This window comes from Euphorbia lathyris, chromosome 1 (genome assembly GCF_963576675.1).
Source record: "Euphorbia lathyris chromosome 1, ddEupLath1.1, whole genome shotgun sequence".
In the NCBI taxonomy this organism is placed as follows: Eukaryota; Viridiplantae; Streptophyta; class Magnoliopsida; order Malpighiales; family Euphorbiaceae; genus Euphorbia; species Euphorbia lathyris.
Genome location: NC_088910.1, coordinates 102173308 through 102195958, shown reverse-complemented (window position 1 = coordinate 102195958; position 22651 = coordinate 102173308). Strand labels below are relative to the sequence as shown.

The window sequence follows — 22651 nt, the reverse complement described above, 5'->3', positions numbered from 1 at the left end:
GAGTATGGATGTGGTAAGTGAATGCGGATGCGTGTTGCCCATGACTCATGGAATTCCGTGTGCATGTGAGCTTAAAACGTATATTGACACGGACACATCGGTCCGTGCTGACCGCATCAATCCTTTTTGGAGATCTCTTACGTTTGAAGGTTTGAGTGACATACCAGTTACTGCTTTCATATATGCTGACGGGTCTGAGGATCACCGGTTTTTTCATTCTCTTGTGGAAAAGGTTGAAAAATTAGATTATTCATATGGTGCGTAGCATATCGATGATGATTCATGATCAGATAAACCCGGATCAAAGTGGCTTCAAAGAACCTGAGGTCAAAGACACTGTTAGGGGTAGACCAAAGGGGAATTCATCAACGAAACGGAATCCGAGTGCATGGGAGTACAGTCAGGCACCACGAGGTCATGCACGGTCCTTTACTTCGAGGAGTAGTCGTAGTCGAGGCCGATCCTCATCCTCATCTGTGCATAACAACGAGATGTCGGGTATATTTTATTTTAGTAATATATATGTTGAAGTTAAAGTAAATATATTATCGCTCACGAATTTCATATATTAATATTTTTAGCCGGATTTGATGCGGATATCGCCGGTTACCACCATTTACATAGGGTTCAAGGGCTCATCATACCATTTATTATTGGATACCATGATGTTGTAGCATATGGTAACTGTGAATTTCGTGTATCAGCCGATGCCATCACCTATAACCAGGAGGAGTGGAAGCTGATGAGAGTGCTAATAGAGAATGAGATGCGGGAACACCGTGATCTATATGCGCCAGTGTTCTGGAACGGATTCGATGCTGCCCTCACGCGTATTAGATGGGCAGGAGCGGGTTGTGGTGAGTCTCACTGGATGGTGAGTCCAGATGACTTATATGCTGCTGCATCTGTATTGAACGCAGTAATATTCATTTTTACTACACAACAGTTAGGATGTTGCACTATACTGCCGATGCGTTCGGACGATGGAAGACCACCAGAGCGAGAGATTGTTGTTTGTCATTTGGGGAGTTATGAACACTACATACGTCTTTATTTAAGACCTGGATTTTCAGTGCCTCCCATTCCCACCCAATGGCGTACATTTCGTGATCCGAGTGTTCGTCACTTCGACAATCTATACGCTGAAAGGAGAGCGGCTTGGACTAGATTATATTAGTTTTATGTGTTGTAATTAATAATATTTATTCATGAACTTATATTATTGTTACTGATTTTATGGTATTTATAGGTTTTAAGTACAATTGTATAGTTACGGGTTTAACGGTATATTTTTTTTGCCTTTCCGCCACGCGGGCGTGTGGCTATCACGCCTCACCGCATGGTCGGGCGTATGGCTATCACGCCTCACCGTGTGGTCGGGCGTGATAACCACACGCCTTTCCATGTGGTCGGGCGTGTGTCTATCACGCCCAACCACACGGTGAGGCGTGATAGCCACACGCCCGCATGGCGGAAAGGCAAAAAAAATAGTTTTTTCACTCCCATAACCCATTTTCGTCCTTTCACAGAGCTGGGGTGGGAATTTGTGGCTAGGGTTAACAACACCCTTTATTTATTCAGTGGCAATATGATTTAGTTCTTTAGCCATAATAAAACAAATTTATAGCAAAACTTTTAGTTTTTAATTATCTATGCAAGTAATGAATCGCGTGGTTGACTTTTGGCAATGACGTGTCGCTATAATTCTTCTAATTGGAGCCGAAGACTTTAGCTACATAATTCTCATATTTAGCAACAAATTGTTCTCATATTTTTTTATTCCATATTGAAAATAGGTTTAATACATCATTTGCCTCCTAAACTTGTCCAAAAAGCTTGATTGGCCCCCTGAACTTTTAAAGTGTCTTGATAGTCCTCTGAACTTACATAAAATATTCATTTAGCCGTCTGAACTTACATAAAATGTAATCAATTGATCACTCGGTTGCAAAAAAGTAAGTTAAATGTGGAAGATGTATTCCACGTGTCTTAGAATGTTATTATATAATTCAAAAAAAAGAGTAAAAATGAAGTTATTACTTGCTTAACTATAAACTTTTATTCTCTAATATTACAACTGCAATACTCCAATCTTGATTGTTTTATTTTTTTTTAAGTCGCGTGCAGTATATTTTTCGTATTTAACTTACTTTTTTGCAACCGAGTGATCAATTGATTACATTTTATACAAGTTTAGGTGGCTAACAGAACATTTTATGTAAGTTCAAAAGACTATCAAGACAGTTTGAAAAGTTTAGAAGGCCAATCAAGTTTTTTGGACAAGTTCAGAGAGCAAATAATGTATTAAGCCTTGAAAATAATAACTACATAATTTGCTACCATCTTAATCTTGATTTATTAATATATATGTTCTTTTCATTTTTTTTTTAAATATGAAATGGCTACTTTGGTCATGGTCAAATCACAGGTTGCTCTCATTTCTACATAATTTATGTAAATTTTCTAATATTAGTATTATTTTTTTCTCAAGTTGCTTCTCTTTACTTAATTCACTCAGCCTTTAAGAAAAGTATTCGCGATAACACATTAAAATTCAAACATATATATCATCAAAAAAATATAAAAGCTTTTGATTACATTTTCTCCAATTGTACAAATTAAGTTTGTATAATTAGAGATTACATTTTCTCAAAAAAAAAAAAAAAAAAAAATAGAGATTACATAATAGAATACACTAATTTGTCTCAAGAATAATAATGAATATTGAATGGGATATTTACATTACATGATCACTAGCAAACCAGATGATTAATTAACCCCACTAGCTGATATTGTGATCAATGAATAAATTAATTAAAAGAATATATAAATGTGGGTATAGTAAAGATTAATTTACAAACAATTATTAGGTTGGACAACGCCGGTCGTCTTTCCAACGGCGTTGGCACAAAATGATTGGACAACTTGGCGAGCGGAATGTGTCAATTTGACATCGCTTACTCTGATTCCTTTACAGGGATATTTGTAGCTGCAATCAAACTTCATAGCAACTTGAGTAGCTGAAGTTCCTCGTATGCCTTCATATACGACATCACTAATTTTGACGCCGGATACTTGAGTTGGATAGTTTAAGTTGTGAGGGCAGTAATGTTGGTCGATGAGAATAGGATTTTGGACATTTTGCATAATATCGTCTATGAATCGAACTCCTTGAACAAATCCAGTGGTGGGTCTAGCCCATGACTTAATTCTAAATCCGTTAGTTGTCCCAGTAAATACAGTTCTCTTGACAGTGACGTTTTGAACACCTTGCTCCTCGGTGGTCTTGGCTAAGCTTCCAATAGAAATACCGTGGCCAGGGCCGCATCTAACACCTTCAACCCACAGATCCTTAGTACCGGGACCAATAGAAATGCAATCATCTCCAGTTTTAATAGTAGAGTTGATAATAGTAACATCGGTTGAAAGCTGGACATGAATGCCATCAGTGTTAGGGCTGTTTCCATCAGCAACAACTTTGACGTTTTGGACATACACATCTTTGCAACCATTGAATACAATGTGGAACATTTGGCTGTTTAAGGACAATAACCCTTTAATCTTGATGTTGTTGGAATTGGTAAAGCCCACACTCTGCAATATTATATATTAATTGAGTCAGAAACAGAATTATATAATGTCAATCTAAGAGTAAAGAATAGAATAGAAGAAAAGGGAGAAATAAGTAAGTACCGTAGCTCCTGAAGAGGGGCAGTTGCGGGCTTTGGCTAATTTGCAAGCCCATAAGGAAGAACCTTTAGCATCCAAAGAGCCACCCAAAATAGAAACACCACTAACTCCTTCAAAGCTAAGCCAATTGCTAGAACTAGCAAGAATTGTGTAATCTTGAGGAGCCCAAAGAGTGCCATCAATCCGAAAGGTAATAGAAGGGGATTTGCAGGCACCTTTAAAGATCATTGGACCAACTAAATACCTTCCTTTAGGAACATAAATCATAGTGGAATTTGTGGAATCACAGGCTGCAGCCCATGCGTTAAGAAAAGCTTTGGTGGAATCAGTCACCCCATTGGGTCTTGCTCCATAATTTAGTAAATTATAATTTGTAGTTCCAGCAAATGAGGAGTTGATGAGTAAGCCCAAAAAAATCACCAACAAAATAAAATTTTCCATGTTCCTGCAGATTAAACTTGATGAATGAATTGTATAACAAAGAAACTGGTTTTCTCAAATTTGAAATAAGAAACAGAAGAAGAAAAAGAAGTAATATATGAAGTTGGGATTGGTGTGTTGGAAGTTGAAGGAGATATAAGGGTATTTATAATCATTAGAGAAGCAGCCAGGAAGAAGAACAGTATAAGAGAAATAAAAGATAAACTAATTAAATAGGGCCGGAGAATTAGCTAACACGTACATAACTTAAAACTAGTGGGAAGTTTTCAAAAACCTCAGCGTTTTGTTTTTTCTTTTCTCTGAATGGAGTAGAGAATAAGAGATGTAGCTTATCAATACAAAGAAAGATGGGAAGTTGAAGAAAACAGCGCCCAAAATGCAAACAGCTAGTTTAGTTTATTATTGCTTTATCTCTAATCTTCACAATTACACACAGGTCAACATTTGGTCCTGCAGCAGCCACCATCTTAGTCTTACCATACGTACAATTATCAATTGTTTATATTTTTAGCATCATTATCCAAATCAATAAAATACCCAGGATTTAATTTAACTTGCCAATTCATTTACTAGATTAAATGCATACATAGTTGCTTAATTTAGCTTCAATTCATAGTTGATTACTAATCTACTTACACAGCCTTACCTATTCAAACTACCAAGGAATTGCCTTCGGTGTCACTATTTCATTCCTTTAACTTATAATTGTACGGTTCATCATTCATCTACATGCATGTGTATTAATGGTATATGACCCCATGCGTATGTAGCTAGGTTAATACATCAGGAGCCTCTTCAAACTTGGCTAAAAAAAACCCGGATTGGCCCCTTAAACTTACTTAAACTTGCATGATTAATTCTAAGATTGTCAATTAGTTGGGGATTCGTTGGAGACCCGATCCGTTGGGGACGGGGAATCCCCGTTTGTGATCCCCATAGGGCGGGGATGGTTTTTATTTTGTCCCCGATAGTCGGGGACGGGGCAGATATAGTTATATATAAGTGTTTCATCTCCGTCCCCGTCTCCGAATGTCTCCAACGGGGATCCCCGAATAAAAAAAATATATATATATATATGTGATTTAGATAAACTAAAAAAAGTAAACTAAAAATATTGAGTTGTAACCTGGTTCCTTTAAAATGGAATATATTCTAAAAATAAATTAAGATAGATTAAGTAAAAGCTCTTAGATTGGTTCAAAATTAAAACGGAACCTATGCAATTAATAGTAGAAATTATAAAGTAAAAAAATTGAAAGCTAATAAGTAATGCATGCACCGGGGATAGAGATTCCCCGCGAGAATGAAAATCTTAGATAATCAAAACCTTAGAAACCTTAAAAAAGTAAAGAAATTAAAAAGTTAAACGGGGACGAGGATTCCCCACGGGGATGAGAATTTCTCGCGGGGCGGGGATGGTAGCCAAAATTTTCCCCATATGTTATTCACGGGGACGGGGAATCACCGATAGACTAGTGGTCGGGGATGGTTAATGCAATCCCCGTCCCGACCCTCCCCGTTTACAGCCCTCGTTAACCCCCGAACTTGCTTAAAACTGACACGATTAACTCCTTAAGTCCACGTGACTTCATAAGTTGAGATTTTAGACAAATTAAATTATATATTACTTCAAGCAAATTCAAAGGACCAATAAAATCACTATAAGCAAGTTTAGGAGTCAATAAATCACTTTTAATAAATTCAGGTGGCATATAAACACTTTAATGAAGTTCAAGAGATCAACCGTATATTTTGTAAGTTTAGAAGGTCAATCGGTTTGTTTTAATCAAGTTCAAAGTTCTCTTAATATATAAAGTCGTGCATTTAACATTAATAATGTTACAAACAATCTATAGACCCCTCATGAGAGCCGAACGCCTAAGATCATGCGTCTTCATCTAGCAACTGAACATCCTCCATCAAAAGTTGGAGACCTGCAAAGTAAAGAAAAGACACTTTGACAACCATGTTAGTTGATGGTTTAAGCTAGACATGATCATGGGTCTGGGTCCCCACCCAACCCATATGGTCTGGCATCTCCTGGGCCGAGTTTGGAAAAGGCAAATTGATATTAGGTGCAAACCTGTTAAAGTAAGCCTATTTTTTTTTACCTGTTTAGGATTTTTAAAAATAGCACGTGCAGACCCGAGACCAAGTACATGTTATCAATATTAATCATTAAATTTATATATTTATATATTATAGAAATTTCATTTATTATTATTAAAAAATATATATTTGTTTTTAGGTGAGTTTAATTATATAGATTTGGTCTGGGATTTGATTTTTAAACATGAATTCAATTCATCTAGAGCTCACCTAAATTAACATCGGGCTGGATTTGGGCTAAGCATTTTTAGATCAAAACTCGTTTGGCCCAGCCCACAAGCAAGTCTAGTTTAAGTAGGATATAACATAATACTAATCTCTCTCGGAGAAGCCTAACTCAAGTCAGATCGTTTTTCAGCGAATACGGATCTCTCTTAGAGTCTATGTGTTGCTTACCTTTGAGGTTTAAGAGTGTACATATACGAGTTCAAGTCATTCTAATTATTATGAAAGTAAAAAAAGCTAATTGGAGACTGATTTAAGAGAACAATTTAAAATCGGTCTCTAAGTTGAGATCGATTTCGTGGCAAAGGTGTTGACCGCATTGGTCGCACGAAAATATAGATTATTATTCTGTGTTTTCCATAAAAATATGTGGTATTTTTGGAACTGATCCAAATCGAATCACATTGAAGTTCGGTTCTCTTCGGTTCAAACCTGTTTGGTTTGGATAAAAATCGAACAAAAGTATTAGATTATGTTTATTGCGCATGTACATGTGTTTTTCAGACTATTTTTGGTGAACAATGGGAGTTGAACCACATAAAACTATCTATATTTATTATTTAGCATTTAGCATTCAGCATTCAGCAACAACAATACTTGTAGCCATATGATGCGGGGCATCTTTCCCTAGGATCGGTTCCGGACGAGAGAAGTCGGAGGAAGAATCTAGCACGAGCAACAAGCGAGCAAGGAGGCCAAACTGTGCCACACATGTGGGGCACGCTCGCGTGGGTTATTACAAGCTCCGCGTATTTGGGGTTTGATCCCAAGAGAAGTCTAGGAGGTCATCCACGCGCGGCTTGGATCAGGCACGCTCCACGTAGAGTTAAAACACGCTCCACGTATAAGAAGAAATGATCCGGAGGAAGTCCAACAGCCAATCTACGTCCCGCGTATATCTAGGCACGTCCCGCGTAAAATGACTACTGATCCAGAGAAGGGCTCATCAACCATTTTACGTCCCGCGTGGATTTGAGCACGTCCCGCATAAAATGCCTACTGATCCAGAGAAGGGCTCATCAGCCATTTTACGTCCCGCGTGGATTTGGGCACGTCCTGCGTACTTTCACTTTTCAGGAACTTGTACCTTACTCCAGCTCCTCCTTATTTACAATCCTGCCACTCCTTATTCATACCTTTGCCACTCCCTAATTACAACTCTACCACTCCTATATTTACACCCATGCCATCCCTTTATTATTTAACCCAATTTACCCCCATATTATTATTTGGATTAGCTATGCTCTTTACCCTTTTATGTAATTTAGCATTTAGGTTTTAGATGATATAAATTCATCTCTTTCATTGTAATTGCTCAACTTTTTATCAATCAAATATTAAACTTCTTCAAGAAGCTTGTTAAGGTTTTCACCTTCAACAATGGGGATTTCATATTCCTATGGATTTAGTCCATGAAAATTGGGATTCACTCCTTCTAGTTTAGCTAGAGATTGTTAGTTTACGATTAAAACTAACACGTCCGAAATTAATCCGTATCAGTTGGTATCAGAGTCGATCGTTTTCCTTGAATGGAGACTTCTTTTGACTATGGTTCAACCGCGTTTGTCACAAGCTTTAAAGGAACATCTTATAGCCGAGCTGAAGAAGACGGAGCTCCTATATGCGACAAAATACTAAGAAAGCTAAATGAGGACTTGGAGCATAGAGAGATGAGGAGGCTCCAATGTGCAACCACTATTTTGCCTCCTAAGGATTCATCCCAAATCTGTCCTCTATTATACAATGAAGAGGTAAATCCAAAATTTTCAACTCTTGATGTAGAAGTTGTGGGTATGCCTATTATTAGTGAGGATTTGGTTGTTTGTGGTGGTGAAGTAGATCTAAGTTCTCATTGTGGATTTATTGCCAATGATATTGTTGATGAGGATTTAAATGCATATATGGAGGAGGAGGAGAGGTTGTTTGTAGGTGAACAAGTTGGGGAAACCCATGTTGCAAGGGATGCTCCCCATGTGTTTGATGAAATACCCCTTAAGCATAACCTTATTTGTATGATTGAGGAAAGTGGGGGTATTATTCTTGAGGAGGGGGAGAATGGCTTGGGACTTGAAAGCCTCTTTGTGGAGGATGAAGAAACCACTTGTTGTGTGGAGGTTGATGACTATGGAGATGGGAGAGATGTTGGTGGTTCAACCATGTTGGATGGTTGCATGTCTTTTGAGTCAAGCGGCTTGGCACGTGAGTTAGTCAGCTTGAACTATAGGGAGAAGTGGAAGGAAACGAAAGGTCGTGGGAAAGGATGGTTTGTGGACGAAGAGGGAAATGAATTAGAACATGATCATGAAGAAGAGGAGTTAGTAGAGGAGATTGATGAAGAGGAGAACCAATCCGAGAATGAGCTAGTAAGAAATGAGGAATGTGATTATTATGAAGGCGAATTCGAGGATGAGGTTGAAGAGAGAGAGCACGCTTCCGAAGATGAAATATGTGAGGATGGTGAACTTTGTCATAGTGCACGTGAGTTTGATTATGATGAAGATGGTAGAGTTTACCATGAGGAGGATGAACGTCAAAGAGTTGAGTGGAACCAATATGGGACCGCTCATGAGGAAGGCGAAGATGGGGTCTACTATGATGAGAATGGGCGTCGGTGTGTTGAGTGGGATCGACACGTGGCTCCTTATGAAGATAATGAAAGTAGATTCTATTGTGATGACGAGTTGGAGGATGTTGAATGGAACTACCATGAAGATATCTATGAATATGATGGAGGTAGGTTCCATCATGGTGATGAGTTGGGAAATGTAGAGTGGAACCGAAGCAAAGAAGCTTATGATGATGAAGATCGGTTCCGAGATGACTATGGGTCGGAAAATATTAGGTGGAACTGAAACGAAGAGACTTATGAGCATGATGAAGGACGATTCCGAGATGACTATGAAGCAGAAAATGTAGAGTGGGACCAAAATGAAGATGCTTATGATAAGGAAGAACATCGGTTCCAAGATGAGGAAGAGTCGGGAAGTGTTGAGTATGAAGACACCTATGAAGTTGATGATGATGGAAATGATCACAATGTGTATTTGGTGACTAGGGTGCATATGCCTAGTGAAGAGGAGCCTAGCCAACGCCATCGATTATTTAGAACTCGATGCTTAGTTCTTGGGAAGAAGTGTGAGATGGTGATCGACGGAGGAAGCCAAGTGAATATCATTAGTCGGTTCGCCATGATCAAGTTTGGGTTGTTTCCTGAGCCACATCCTAGACCTTACCGCCTTGGTTGGGTCAACGAGGTGGAAAAACTTCAAGTTACTCATTGGTGTAAAGTTCCTTTCACTATTGGAGCTTATGGGGATGAAGCTATGTGTGATGTTGTGGAGATGGGTGCTTGTGATGTGCTACTTGGTAGGTCATGGCAATTTGATTGTGATGCCTCACATGCGGGAAGAAGCAACACCTACACCATATGCAAAGGCGGAATCCGATATGTCCTTACACCTTTGAAGAGTTCTCCTAGTAAGAAAACGGAGACCACTTTGGAAGATTGTCCAACTCGGGAGTTGAATGTGAATGGGTGCATTGGTGGAACGGTTGAGACATTAAATCATCTTGACTTGGGTTCCATGGATGAGTTAGCTAGCCACTTTCCTAATAAAATCAAATCCAAAGAGGAGAATGAGGTTGAGAGGAGGAAGACCACCTTGAGAGCTTATCCAACTTGGAAGTTGAGTGAGAACGGATGCCTTGGTGGCACGGAAGAAATGTCGGTTCGCAATGACTTGGGTTTGGTGGATGGTTTACCTAACCTTTCTTTTAATGAAGCTAATACTAAGGAAGAGAATGCGATTGAGATGGGAAAGAGCAAAGTTGAATGTGAGGAAGTAGAGCCGATGTTCAAGGGTGAGAAGCACGTGTCTTTCAATGAGCCACCTAAAGGGCTTCCTAAAAGGCTTCCACCTTTGAGGAAGCTACCACGAGACATAGCATGGGATCCGGGAGATAGTGCACCTAGCTCTACATATGGTGAGTTGAGCTCTAGAGAGGAGGAGGAAGGTTGCTCTACGAAGCCTATCGATAGCACCGAGATGCCTAGCACATGCCACATGCAAAAGAGTCGAGCCACTCATTTGGTAAAATCTAAACTTATTCTTTTGTGCTTTGTTGAGATATTTATGTTGGAATCTTGGATGTGTATGTTGAGGGAGAGCCTTCCCTATGATGAGCCCATGAGAGGCGATCTTGTTGTGAGAGAGGGGAGCTTTATGTTGAGGGAGAACCTTCCCTATAATGGGACCATGAGAGGTGATCTTGTTGTGAAGAATGGGAACTTTATGTTGAGGGAGGATCTTTCCTATGATGAGCCCATGAGATGTGATCTTGTTATGGGGAATATGAGCTTTATGTTGAGGGAGAATCCTTTCTATGATGGGTCCATGAGGAGTGATCGTGTAGTGAGGAATGTGGGCTTCATTGATTATTTATTGAAGGGGCATGGCTTCCCGGGGAATATAGAGAAGATGGAAGGAAGTCAAGACTTGGTAAATCCGGAGTTCACTATTGGGTGCCTTATTGACATGAATGTGTGCGGAAATGTGTTGTGCTTGTTGAGGAAGCATCAACTTTATGAGGAGTCAATGAGAAGCGATCTTGTGATGAAGAGAGTGGGGTTTATGAAGTCTTTGATGAATGGGAATAGCCGCCCGAGAGATGTTGAGGAGGTAGAAGAGATTCAAGACTTCGGGAGTGATGGCCAAGTCAGTAATGTGGCAAGTCTTGAAGTTCCGGGATTGTTAATCAAAGTTGAGGGAGGAGCTAATCTAATTGTGCTTGAGTTCGCTATGAAGTGGGTTGACAAGTGTCACCGGGATATTCCGTTTGATGTGGGCCATGGGCAAGGAGATAATGAGCATGGTAGCCGAGTTAGTGGAATGAGTGATAGCCAAGTTCGGGCCTATTCAATTCAAAGTCATGTTTGGGTTGTGAAGAGTACTCAAGGGATCGCTCCAATTTGGGTTGATATATGGCACCGGGACATGTCATTTGAGTTTGGCTATGAGCGAGTGGAGGTTGAGCCTAGCATCCGGGTTGATGGTGTGAGGTACATTGAGGTCCGGGCATATTCGACTCAAGATCATGTTGGGGTTTTGAAGAATATTTGTGATATTGATTCTAATTGGGTTGATACGTGTCGTCGAGGCATTCAATTCGAGGCAGGCCAAGAGTGGAAGAAGATTGTGTTGATTCCTCAAGTTCGTGATGGGGAGATCAAGAGGATCCATGGGTGGTCCGTGCAACCAAATGAGGGACGTTGGAAGATCAACCAAGCAGTTATGGGGAAGTGGTTTGACAAGCTTCGCCAAGACATACCATTCGATGTTGGTAGAGCATCCGAGATTGGTGGAGATTGGGAGATGAGTACCGCGGGAGATGAAGTCCGGGGTGAGGCACTTGTGGAGATATGGGGAACAGCCCGTGAGGAGAAGGTGAGTCCGGCAATATGTGGAGTGGACTTCTTGAATTCATCTCGAACAACACTTTGGTTCGGTTTGAGGGCTTGGGTTCATTCACAACGAACAAGTCTCATCAATATGTGGCAAGCAACTTGGGGTCAAGTTCTTTTTAAGAGAGAGTGTATGATGCGGGGCATCTTTTCCTAGGATCGGGTCCGGATGATGGAAGTCGGAGGAAGAATCTAGCACGAGCAACAAGCGAGCAAGGAGGCCAAACTGTGCCACACATGTGGGGCACGCTCCGCGTATTTGGGGTTTGATCCCAAGAGAAGTCTAGGAGGTCATCCACGCGCGGCTTGGATCAGGCACGCTCCACGTAGAGTTAAAACACGCTCCACGTATAAGAAGAAATGATCCGGAGGAAGTCCAACAGCCAATCTACGTCCCGCGTATATCTAGGCACGTCCCGCGTAAAATTACTACTGATCCAGAGAAGGGCTCATCAACCATTTTACGTCCCGCGTGGATTTGAGCACGTCCCGCATAAAATGACTACTGATCCAGAGAAGGGCTCATCAGCCATTTTACGTCCCGCGTGGATTTGGGCACGTCTTGCGTACTTTCACTTTTCAGGAACTTGTTCCTTACTCCAGCTCCTCCTTATTTACAATCCTGCCACTCCTTATTCACACATTTGCCACTCCCTAATTACAACTCTATCACTCCTATATTTACACCCATGCCACCCCTTATTATTTAACACAATTTACCCCTATATTATTATTTGGATTAGCTATGCTCTTTACCCTTTTATGTAATTTAGCATTTAGGTTTTAGATGATATAAATTCATCTCTTTCATTGTAATTGCTCAACTTTTTATCAATCAAATATTAAACTTCTTCAAGAAGCTTGTTAAGGTTTTCACCTTCAACAATATGGATTTCATATTCCTATGGATTTAGTCCATGAAAATTGGGATTCACTCCTTCTAGTTTAGCTAGAGAAGAACATCTTTGTTAGTTTACGATTAAAACTAACACGTCCGAAATTAATCCGTATCACCATATATATTATTTTATTTTTACTTAGTTTAACAACTTTCTTCCTCAATAGTCTCTTTACGCAATAACTTTTTGTTGTTACTGTAACTACATGGATTTACAACAACAACATGCAACCTTTGATGCAAATGTTTTCAATTACAATAACAACATGCATTCGTTTTTGTAAATGTTTTTATTTACAATAACGTGTGGTCGTTGCTATAAAAGTTTTCATTTACAACAACATATTTTGTTGTAGCTATATAAATACTTTCATTTACAACAACGAAACTATTGTTGGGAAAGTTGATAGTTTTTTTAACAAACTCCGCCTTTTTTTTTTTTTTTTTTTGAAAAAGATGTGTAAGAAATGCACAACAACAATCTTTGATTACAATACAAATATTTTCGTTTAAGTTCATTTTATAGCAACAACTTTTCTATCTTGCTAAAAATCAATTTTCTTAAAGTGTCACTTTTAACGAAGTGAAACCTACTTTTGGGTTTTTGTTAATGGAGCAAACCACAAGATTTTTTTAACCCGAAAACCACAAGGACTGATCTAGATGTGAAACCGCCAAATTTTTTTTAAAAAAATTAACCCATTATTAATTTATCCTTTATTTCTTCAGTGGCAATATGATTTAGTTCTTTAGCCATATAAAACAAATTTGTAGTAAACATTTTAGTTCTTAATTAGCTATGAAAAGTAAGAAATCCTGAGGTTGACTTTTGTGGCTATAATTCTTTTAATTGGACCCTAAGACTTTAGCTACATAATTCTCATATTTAGCAACAAATTGTTCCATATCACGTATCTGGAATGTTGAATTTAGAAAGGGAGACAATAACACTAATAATCCAACTCTAATTCAAGGCTGCTCTCATTTCTATTTAATTTATGTTTTCTAATATTAGTATTTTTTTTTTCTTTTCTATGTATACAGTTGCTTGTATTTCACTTAATTCAGTTAATCGTAAAAAAAAAAAAGTACTAGTGATGACACGTTAAGATTCAAACACATATATATCATCAAAAAGAATATAAAAGATATTGATTACATTTTCTCCATTTGTACAAATTAAGTTTGTATAATTAGAGATTACTTAGTAGAGTACTCTAATTGTCTCAACAATAATAATGAATGAGTAGAATATTTACATTACAGGATCACTAGAAAGCCAGTTGATTAATTAAACTAACTAGCTTAATATATATTGTGATCAATGAATGAATTAATGAAAAGAATATATAAATGTAGGTACGTAGTAAAGATTAATTTACAAACAACTATTAGGTTGGACTGGAGTGTAAGTTTAGCAGCCGTAGGAGTAGGGAGGCAGGGACAATCATCCTAGATGGGAGAGTTGTTCAGGCCTCGGATTGCTTCCGGTATTTAGGATCTATTATCCAAACGGATGGAGAAGTAGATGGAGATGTTGCTCATAGGATTAAAGCTGGTTGGTCGAAGTGGAAGAGTGCTACGGGTTTCCTTTGTGATCCCGGCATGCCTAATAGATTGAAGGGAAAATTCTACCGGACGGCAATTAGACCAGCATTGTTATATGGTACGGAGTGTTGGGCAGTGAAACACTGCCACATCCATAAGATGTCGGTGGCGGAGATGCGTATGTTGAGATGGATGTGTGGTCACACGAGAAAGGACCGGGTGCGTAATGAAATAATTAGGACAAAAGTAGGGGTCACATCTATTGAGAATAAAATGAGAGAAAACCGACTAAGGTGGTTTGGCCATTTGAGACGTAGAGCGCTTGATGCGCCGGTTAGGAGAACCGAAGAGTGGCAAAGGGATGTAGTGGTGAGGGGTAGGGGAAGACCTAAGCAAACTTGGAGGAGGGTGATCGAGAGTGATATGAGTTTATTGGGAATTGAGGAAAATATGGTAGTGGATAGGACGGAGTGGAGGGAGCGAATCTGTGTCGCTGACACGACTTGATTTTCACGGTTTTATATGATGGTTCATGTTAGCCGACCCTGAATCATTTCGGGACTAAGGCTTTGTTGTTGTTGTATTAGGTTGGACAATGCCGACTGCTTTTCCAATGGCGTTGGCACAAAATGATTGGACAACTTGACGATTGGAATGCGTCAATTTGACATCACTTACTTTGATTCCTTTACAGGGATATTTGGAGCTGCAATCAAATTTCATAGCAACTTGGGTAGCTGAAGTTCCTCGTATGCCTTCATATACCACATCACTAATTTGCAGGCCAGATACTTGAGTTGGACAGTTTAAGTTGTGAGGACAGTAATGTTGGTCTATGATAATAGGATTGTGGACATTTTGCATAATAGCGCCTATGAATCGAACCCCTTGAACAAATCCGGTGGTGGGTCTAGCCCATGACTTAATTCGAAATCCGTTAGTTGTCCCAGTAAATACAGTTCTCTTGACAGTGACGTTTTGAACACCTTCCTCCTCCTCGGTGGTCTTGGCCAAGCTTCCAATAGAAATACCGTGTCCAGGGCCGCATCTGACACCTTCAACCCAGAGATTCTTAGTACCAGGACCAATAGAAATGCAATCATCTCCAGTTTTAATAGTAGAGTTGATAATAGCAACATCGGTTGAAAGCTGGACATGAATGCCATCAGTGTTAGGGCTGTTTCCATCAGCAACAACTTTGACGTTTTGGACATACACATCTTTGCAGCCATTGAATACAATGTGGAACATTTGGCTGTTTAAGGACAATAAACCTTTAATCTTGATGTTGTTGGAATTGGTAAAGCTAAGACTCTGCAATATTATATAGTAATTGAGTCAGAAACATAATTATATAATGTAAGTCTAAAAGTATACAATATAGAACAGAAGAAAAGAAAGAATTAAGTAAGTACCGTAGCTCCAGAGGAGGGGCAGTTGGGGGATTTTGCTAATTTGCAAGCCCACAAGGAAGAGCCTTTAGCATCCAAAGAGCCACCTAAAATGGAAACACCAGTGACTCCTTCAAAGCTAAGCCAATTGCTAGAACTAGCAAGAAAAGAGTGCCATCTATCCTAAAAGTAATAGAAGGGGATTTGCAGGCACCTTTAAAGATCATTGGACTAACCAAATACCTTCCTTTAGGAACATAAATCATAGTGGAATTTGTGGAATCACAGGCTGCAGACCAAGCATTAAGAAAAGCCTTGGTGGAATCAGTTACCCCATTGGGTCTTGCTCCATAATTTAGTACATTATAATTTGTAGTGCCACCAAATGATGAGTTGATATGTAAGCCCAAAAAAATCACCAAAAAAATCAAAGTTGCCATATTGATTGTAAGAAGTAATTATATAAGAAAGAATTAGGTAATAGTTATAAGAAGAAGAAGAAATATATGAAGTTGAGATTTGATGTGTTGGAAGCTGAAGGAGGGTTAAGGGTATTTATACAAAGAAGAAGTCAGGGAATAAGAGAGGTAGCTTATTACTACAAAGAAAAATGGAAAGTTGAAGAAAACAGCGCCCAAAACGCAAACAGCTTCATCTCTAATTTATTTAACAAGCTAATCATTAATTTTCTACAAATATACACAAGTCAACCTTTGGTCCTGCAGCCATCATCTTATTACAATAATAAATTATTTATATTTTTGGCATCGTTATCCAAATCACACTTATTTATATTTATATGTTACTTCGAAATTCATTAACTCGATTAAATGCATATAATTTAGCTTCAATTTCATACTTGATTAATATACTTACACAGCCTTATCTTTTAAATTCCTCAGTAATTGCCTTCAATGTCACTCATTCATTCCGTACGTTGTAATTGTATGCTTCATCATTCATTCATGTACATGCATGTGTATTGTGTATAATCCATTTTTTTCCTATGTATTTAGCTAGGTTTAATACATCAACACCTCCTAAAACTAAAAAAACGGATCGACCCTTTGAACTTATAGAGTGTCTCGTTAACTCTTCCCAAACTTGCTTAAACGACATGATTAATTCTCTAAAACCACGCAACTTAATAAAAGAGGTTTTGGACAAATTAAAATTTATATTACTTTAAGCAAGTTCAAATGGCCAATAAAATCACTATAAGACCAATATGCTACTTTAAATAAAGGGAAAATTACAAAACTAAATCAAATGGGAGACTCATTTACATATTTAGACCAATTACCCAACACATTACATATCTAGACTATTTATTTATTACTTTCCCAAAATGCCCTTCATATATATATGACAACTTAAAAATTTCTTAATATTTCTTCTTTCTCTATTCGTTTCCTTCTTAGTTTGCGAACTTGACACTCTATTTTTTAGTATTTTATACGTTTTTCACAGAGGATAATACTTCCTGCATATGATTTTATTTAACATTTTCGCAAACTATGAAGTCTGCGAAAAGAAATACTACTTCACAGAATGAGTTTGCTTCGCAGTTTTCGCAAATTCATTTACTGAAGTAGTATTTACCTTGGCAGTTTTTGCTCAGCCTTCACAGTTTGGGAAAAATACGAAGTAGTATATTTTGTTATTTTCCTAAAATATATACAAGTAAACAACATGTATAGCAAAATGACATCAAAAATATAACATTATTAAAATTTACAACAAGATTGCAACAATAATTCAAACCATAAACCCTAAATCCCAGCAATGGCATGAGCACTAGTGTACTATAGTAAACCCCAATTGGAGTGCTTCCAAGCTTTACAGGAGTAAGAAAAATCTGCAGCGTCATACAGAATTAATGGCTTTTGGGAGGAAGTTCAGAAGCAAAATGAACTAGAACATTTGCTCTTCACTTTCTTCATCACATTCCAATCACCCCTCGCTGTGATTGATGTCTTTTTATTCAAGCTAAACGGATACTTGAATTTGATATCTTTGTATTTAACCTTCACAAAAATTAAGTCATTTTAGGAAAATAATGAAAGAAACGCTTCGCAGAATGCGAAACTACAAAGCATGCGAAAGAAATACAACATGACAAGATAAATTTGCTTCGCATATTGCGCAACTGTGAAGTCATTTTCTAGAGAAAATACAAGTTCAGATGATGATTTTGCTATGCAGGCTGCGCAAAATATGAAACAAACTTATTCTGCGAAGTCATTTTCTGGAAAGAGAGGAAGGTGAACGCAAAAATACAGTAGGTACTTACATTCTTTCCGCCTTTTGCCATTGAAATCGATAATAAGCATATGATAAACATAGAAGAACGTTGAATAATGATGCATTCGATTCGCACAAGAAGAAAAAAATAAAAAGAGGAAGATGAAGAACCATGCGTTCGATTCGCACATGAACAGAGAGATAAAGAGAGAAAGAAGAGGAACGATGATAAAAAAAATGGATTCCTTTCGCACAATAAAAAAAGAAAGAGAGGAAGATGAAACGATAGAAATGAAGTGGGAAGATGAAAGGCTTGAGGCATTTTGGAAAAGTTACAAATAAATTGTTTAGATATGTAATGCATTGGATAATTGGTCTAAATATATAAATTTTCCCTTAAATAAATTCACGTGGAAAATAAATATTTTAATCAAATTCAAGCAATGAAACATTCTGTAAGTTTACAGAGTTAATTGACTTTTTTGACCAACTTTAAACAACTCCTTATATTAACCAGTGCATTTAACATTACTATTACAAACAATCTAGATTTTGGGTGTGGTTGATTTTCTTAAACCTAATTTAAAAATTCTTTTTTTATTTATTTATTCTATATTTGGAGTAGAGATTTTGAAAGTGTTTGTTTCTCATTTCTGTATCTCATGTTTACCTTTTCCTTAAAACACCATATTTCTTAGTGTTTAGTTAGAAATAGATCGATTAGAGCTTTTAGAGGGAAAGTTTTATTTGGAACCTGTTGTTGTTTCAACGAGTAAAACATTACTTTTATAGACAGCATAAAAACCTCCAAATGCTCGAGCGCTTTCCCACATATGATCGAGCTCTCTCTCAAACCAATCCCTCTTATCTTTTATGCTTAAGGTAAACCATCTCCTTTCCTCTGTTCCAGTCTAATCCCTCTCCTCTTTTCTGAATCGACCTGATTACTCTTGTTTTTAGATTAAACTCTTAACTAGGTCATGTGTATAAATAAAATAGAATAATAATAAAATAATAAAGATAAAGATAAACCAAGAAAATATCAAATATTTATGTGGAAATCCTTTTACAGTGGAAAAACCCACAGGGCATAAAAAAATAACTCTACTAATAATATTAATGGGAATACAAAAATTAAGACATCTCAAAGTGTATCCAAAATTGAGGTAGATAATAATTTAGGAGACAATTGGAATACTCAAACGGTACCATTACACACTCACAGTGTAATATTTTTCCAACCTCAACTTTCCCTCACTATTTTCCTCTCACTATATTTTGTAGGAACACTCGACAAAAGGAAGCTTATTACTTTTGTATTTGAGATGATCAAATTGAGCACAATGAGATAGTATTTATGTCGTAATGCCTTGAATCAGTATTGGGTATTATAAATACTCCATTATGTAAACCTAATTTGTAGTCTAATTTTCACCTCCTAATAAATACTATTCTCCTTCTACTCGTGGACTAGCAAACACAACATTGGTGAACCACGTAAATTTGTGTTTTCGATTATTTATTATTTATCTTTCGTTAATTCCGCACAACAATTTGTAACCTCTCAAATGCCAAAATATCCCTAACCCCAACTCTCAGTTACTAATTTTAATGCACCTAATGACTTTTTTTTTCGTTCTTGAACCTTCTCAATAACTCTATGACAATGGAGTTGTGTTGAACCTCCTTTTTTACGGCCTCCTTTTTCAGTTACCATCAGAGACCTATGAAGCACGAACTCTTCCTTGGGGTCGCCATGGCCATGTCGGACTCGGGAACACGACGATGACATGGGACTCGGATGGGACTCGCGGGCACGTGGCGGAGACTCGGCTAATGGTGAAAATATGTAAAAGTTTAGGGTTTTTTTTTAAATCTTTTAAAATCTATGGCTCAATTATAAAATTTGACAAAAAAAAAAAACATAAACTACATCTAATTCTCACATTGTGTATTGCGATTATAAACGCTTAGGGCTTCTTTGTCTTCTTTCTTCGATTTGTTTTGCCATTTACGATTCTTAGCGATTCTCCTGCGATTTCATCTTCTTTCTTGTCGTTGTCTTGTCTGATTTCATCGCACAAAAATCGTTGCGATTTCATCCTAGAGAATGACTTATTTGTGATTTAACAAGTTTTTATTTATTTTTATATCTAATATATATATATAATTAATTATATAAAATTTACCATGTCCTGCCGCACCCGTATCTCATATTTTTTAAAAATGTTGTTGTCGTGCCTGGAGTCGGTGCTTCGTAGTCAGAGACACATTTAGGGTGCATAACACAGGGAGTAACTGATTAGGGTTTCTTGCAGTGTTAGGGTTTGTCAAGCTAGGATCAATTTTTCTTCTGGGTAAAGGTTTGTGATCATCTAATTGTTTTCTTCAGGATTAGGGTTTGAAATTTGCTTTTTAAATCGTAACTTTTTTATTCATACCCTGTGAAAACGAGATTATACATTAACTTTCATTATGTCATAATTTAATAAGTGACATTGAAGGAAATTCGTGTGGAGTTTAACAGATCAGCATATTATTAATAAACTAGTATGAACTTGAAGCTAAAGTAAGCAACTACCTATTCATTTAATCCGACTAATTTAATTGTGAAGTTAAACTGAATCCGCGTTTTTTTTTAGTAATTTGGATAATATTAATGCTAAAAATATAAATAATTTATTATTGTGTGCTAAGATGGTGGCTGGACCAAATGTTGACTTGTGCAGATTAATCATTTGATTAAATTAAATATATTAGAGATTAAGCTGTTTGCGTTTTGGGCGCTGTTTTCTTCAACTTTGCTTCTTTCTTTTGTATGATAAGCTACCTCTCTTATTCTCTACTCCATTCCTAAAAGAAAAAACAAAAAAGTGAGGCTTTGATCGCAGCAAATTAATTAAGTTAATTAACTTCCCACTAGCTACTGTAAACTTCGGTACGTGTTAGCTAATTCTCCGGCCCCATTTTGTTTAATTATCTTTCTTTTTTCTTACACTATCTATCTATATCCCTGCACTGCACTGCTGGCTTCATCTCTGATTATTATAAATACCCTTAACCCTCCTTCAACTTCCAACACATCAATTCTCAACTTCATATATTTCTTCTTCTTCTTATAACCATTACCTAATTCTTTCTTATATAATCACTTCTTACAATCATATGGCAACTTTCATTTTGTTGGTCCTTTTTTTGGGCTTACTCATCAACTCCTCATTTGCTGGAACTACAAATTACAATGTACTAAAATACGGAGCAAGACCCAATGGAGTGACTGATTCCACCAAGGCTTTTCTTAATGCTTGGGCTGAAGCCTGTGATTCAACAAATTCCACTATGATTTATGTTCCTAAAGGAAGGTATTTGGTTAGTCCAATGATCTTTAAAGGTGCCTGCAAATCCCCTTCTATTACTTTTAGGATTGATGGCACTCTTTGGGCTCCTCAAGATTACACAATTCTTGCTAGTTCTAGCAATTGGCTTAGCTTTGAAGGAGTTAGTGGTGTCTCCATTTTGGGTGGCTCTTTGGATGCTAAAGGTGCTTCCTTGTGGGCTTGCAAATTAGCCAAATCCCCCAACTGCCCCTCTTCTGGAGCTACGGTACTTACTTATAATTCTCCCTTGCATCTGTTCTATATTGTATGCTTTTTAGACGTACATTATATAATTATGTTTCTGATTCAATTAATATATAATATTGCAGAGTCTAAGCTTTACCAATTCCAACAACATCAAGATTAAGGGATTATTGTCTTTAAACAGCCAAATGTTCCACATTGTATTCAATGGTTGCAAAGATGTGTATGTCCAAAACATTAAAGTTGTTGCTGATGGAAACAGCCCTAACACTGATGGTATTCATGTCCAGCTTTCAACTGATGTTGCTATTATCAACTCCACAATTAAAACTGGAGATGATTGCATTTCTATTGGTCCTGGTACTAAGAATCTATGGGTTGAAGGTGTCAGATGCGGCCCTGGCCATGGCATTTCTATTGGAAGCTTGGCCAAGACCGCCGAGGAGGAAGGTGTTCAAAACGTCACTGTCAAGAGAACTGTATTTACAGGGACTACTAATGGATTTAGAATTAAGTCATGGGCTAGACCCACCACTGGTTTTGTTCAAGGGGTTCGATTCATAGACGCTATTATGCAAAATGTCCAAAATCCTATTCTCATAGACCAACATTACTGTCCTCACAACTTAAACTGTCCAACTCAGGTATCCGGCTTAAAAATTAGTGATGTGGTATATGAAGGCATACTAGGAACATCAGCTACTCAAGTTGCTATGAAATTTGATTGCAGCTCTAAGTATCCATGCAAAGGAATCAAAGTAAGCGATGTCAAATTGACGCATTCAACTCGTCAAGTTGTCCAATCGTTCTGCGCCAACGCCGTGGGAAAGGCGATCGGCATTGTCCAACCTAATAGTTGTTTGTAAATTAATCTTTATTACAATTCTTTTAATTGATTAATTCATTGATGACAATATTAGCTAGTGAGGTTAATTAATCAACTGGCTTTCTTATGATCATGTAATGTGAATATTATTATTCATCCATTATTATTCTTGTGAGAATGAGGGTATTCTCTAATTATACAAACTTAATTTGTACACATGAAGAAAATGTAATAAAA

The 22651-nt window shown here is 37.5% G+C and overlaps 2 protein-coding genes and 1 pseudogene across 2 annotated transcripts; 1 reads left to right on the top strand and 2 right to left on the bottom strand.

Annotated features, from left to right (window-relative positions):
* Positions 1 to 2853: 2853 nt before the first annotated feature.
* LOC136212559 (polygalacturonase-like) lies at positions 2854 to 4131 on the bottom strand. Its single transcript, XM_066002778.1, has 2 exons — positions 3694 to 4131; positions 2854 to 3594 (listed from the first exon to the last, which is right to left on the bottom strand). The coding sequence occupies exons 1-2, from the start codon at positions 4129 to 4131 to the stop codon at positions 2854 to 2856; spliced, it is 1179 nt and encodes a 392-aa protein (XP_065858850.1).
* Positions 4132 to 14763: 10632 nt separating this feature from the next.
* On the bottom strand, positions 14764 to 16344 carry LOC136212543 (polygalacturonase-like; annotated as a pseudogene).
* A 4828-nt stretch (positions 16345 to 21172) lies between these two features.
* On the top strand, positions 21173 to 22454 carry LOC136212527 (polygalacturonase-like). The gene is made up of 2 exons (XM_066002777.1): positions 21173 to 21610; positions 21714 to 22454. The coding sequence occupies exons 1-2, from the start codon at positions 21173 to 21175 to the stop codon at positions 22452 to 22454; spliced, it is 1179 nt and encodes a 392-aa protein (XP_065858849.1).
* The last annotated feature ends 197 nt before the right edge of the window (positions 22455 to 22651 follow it).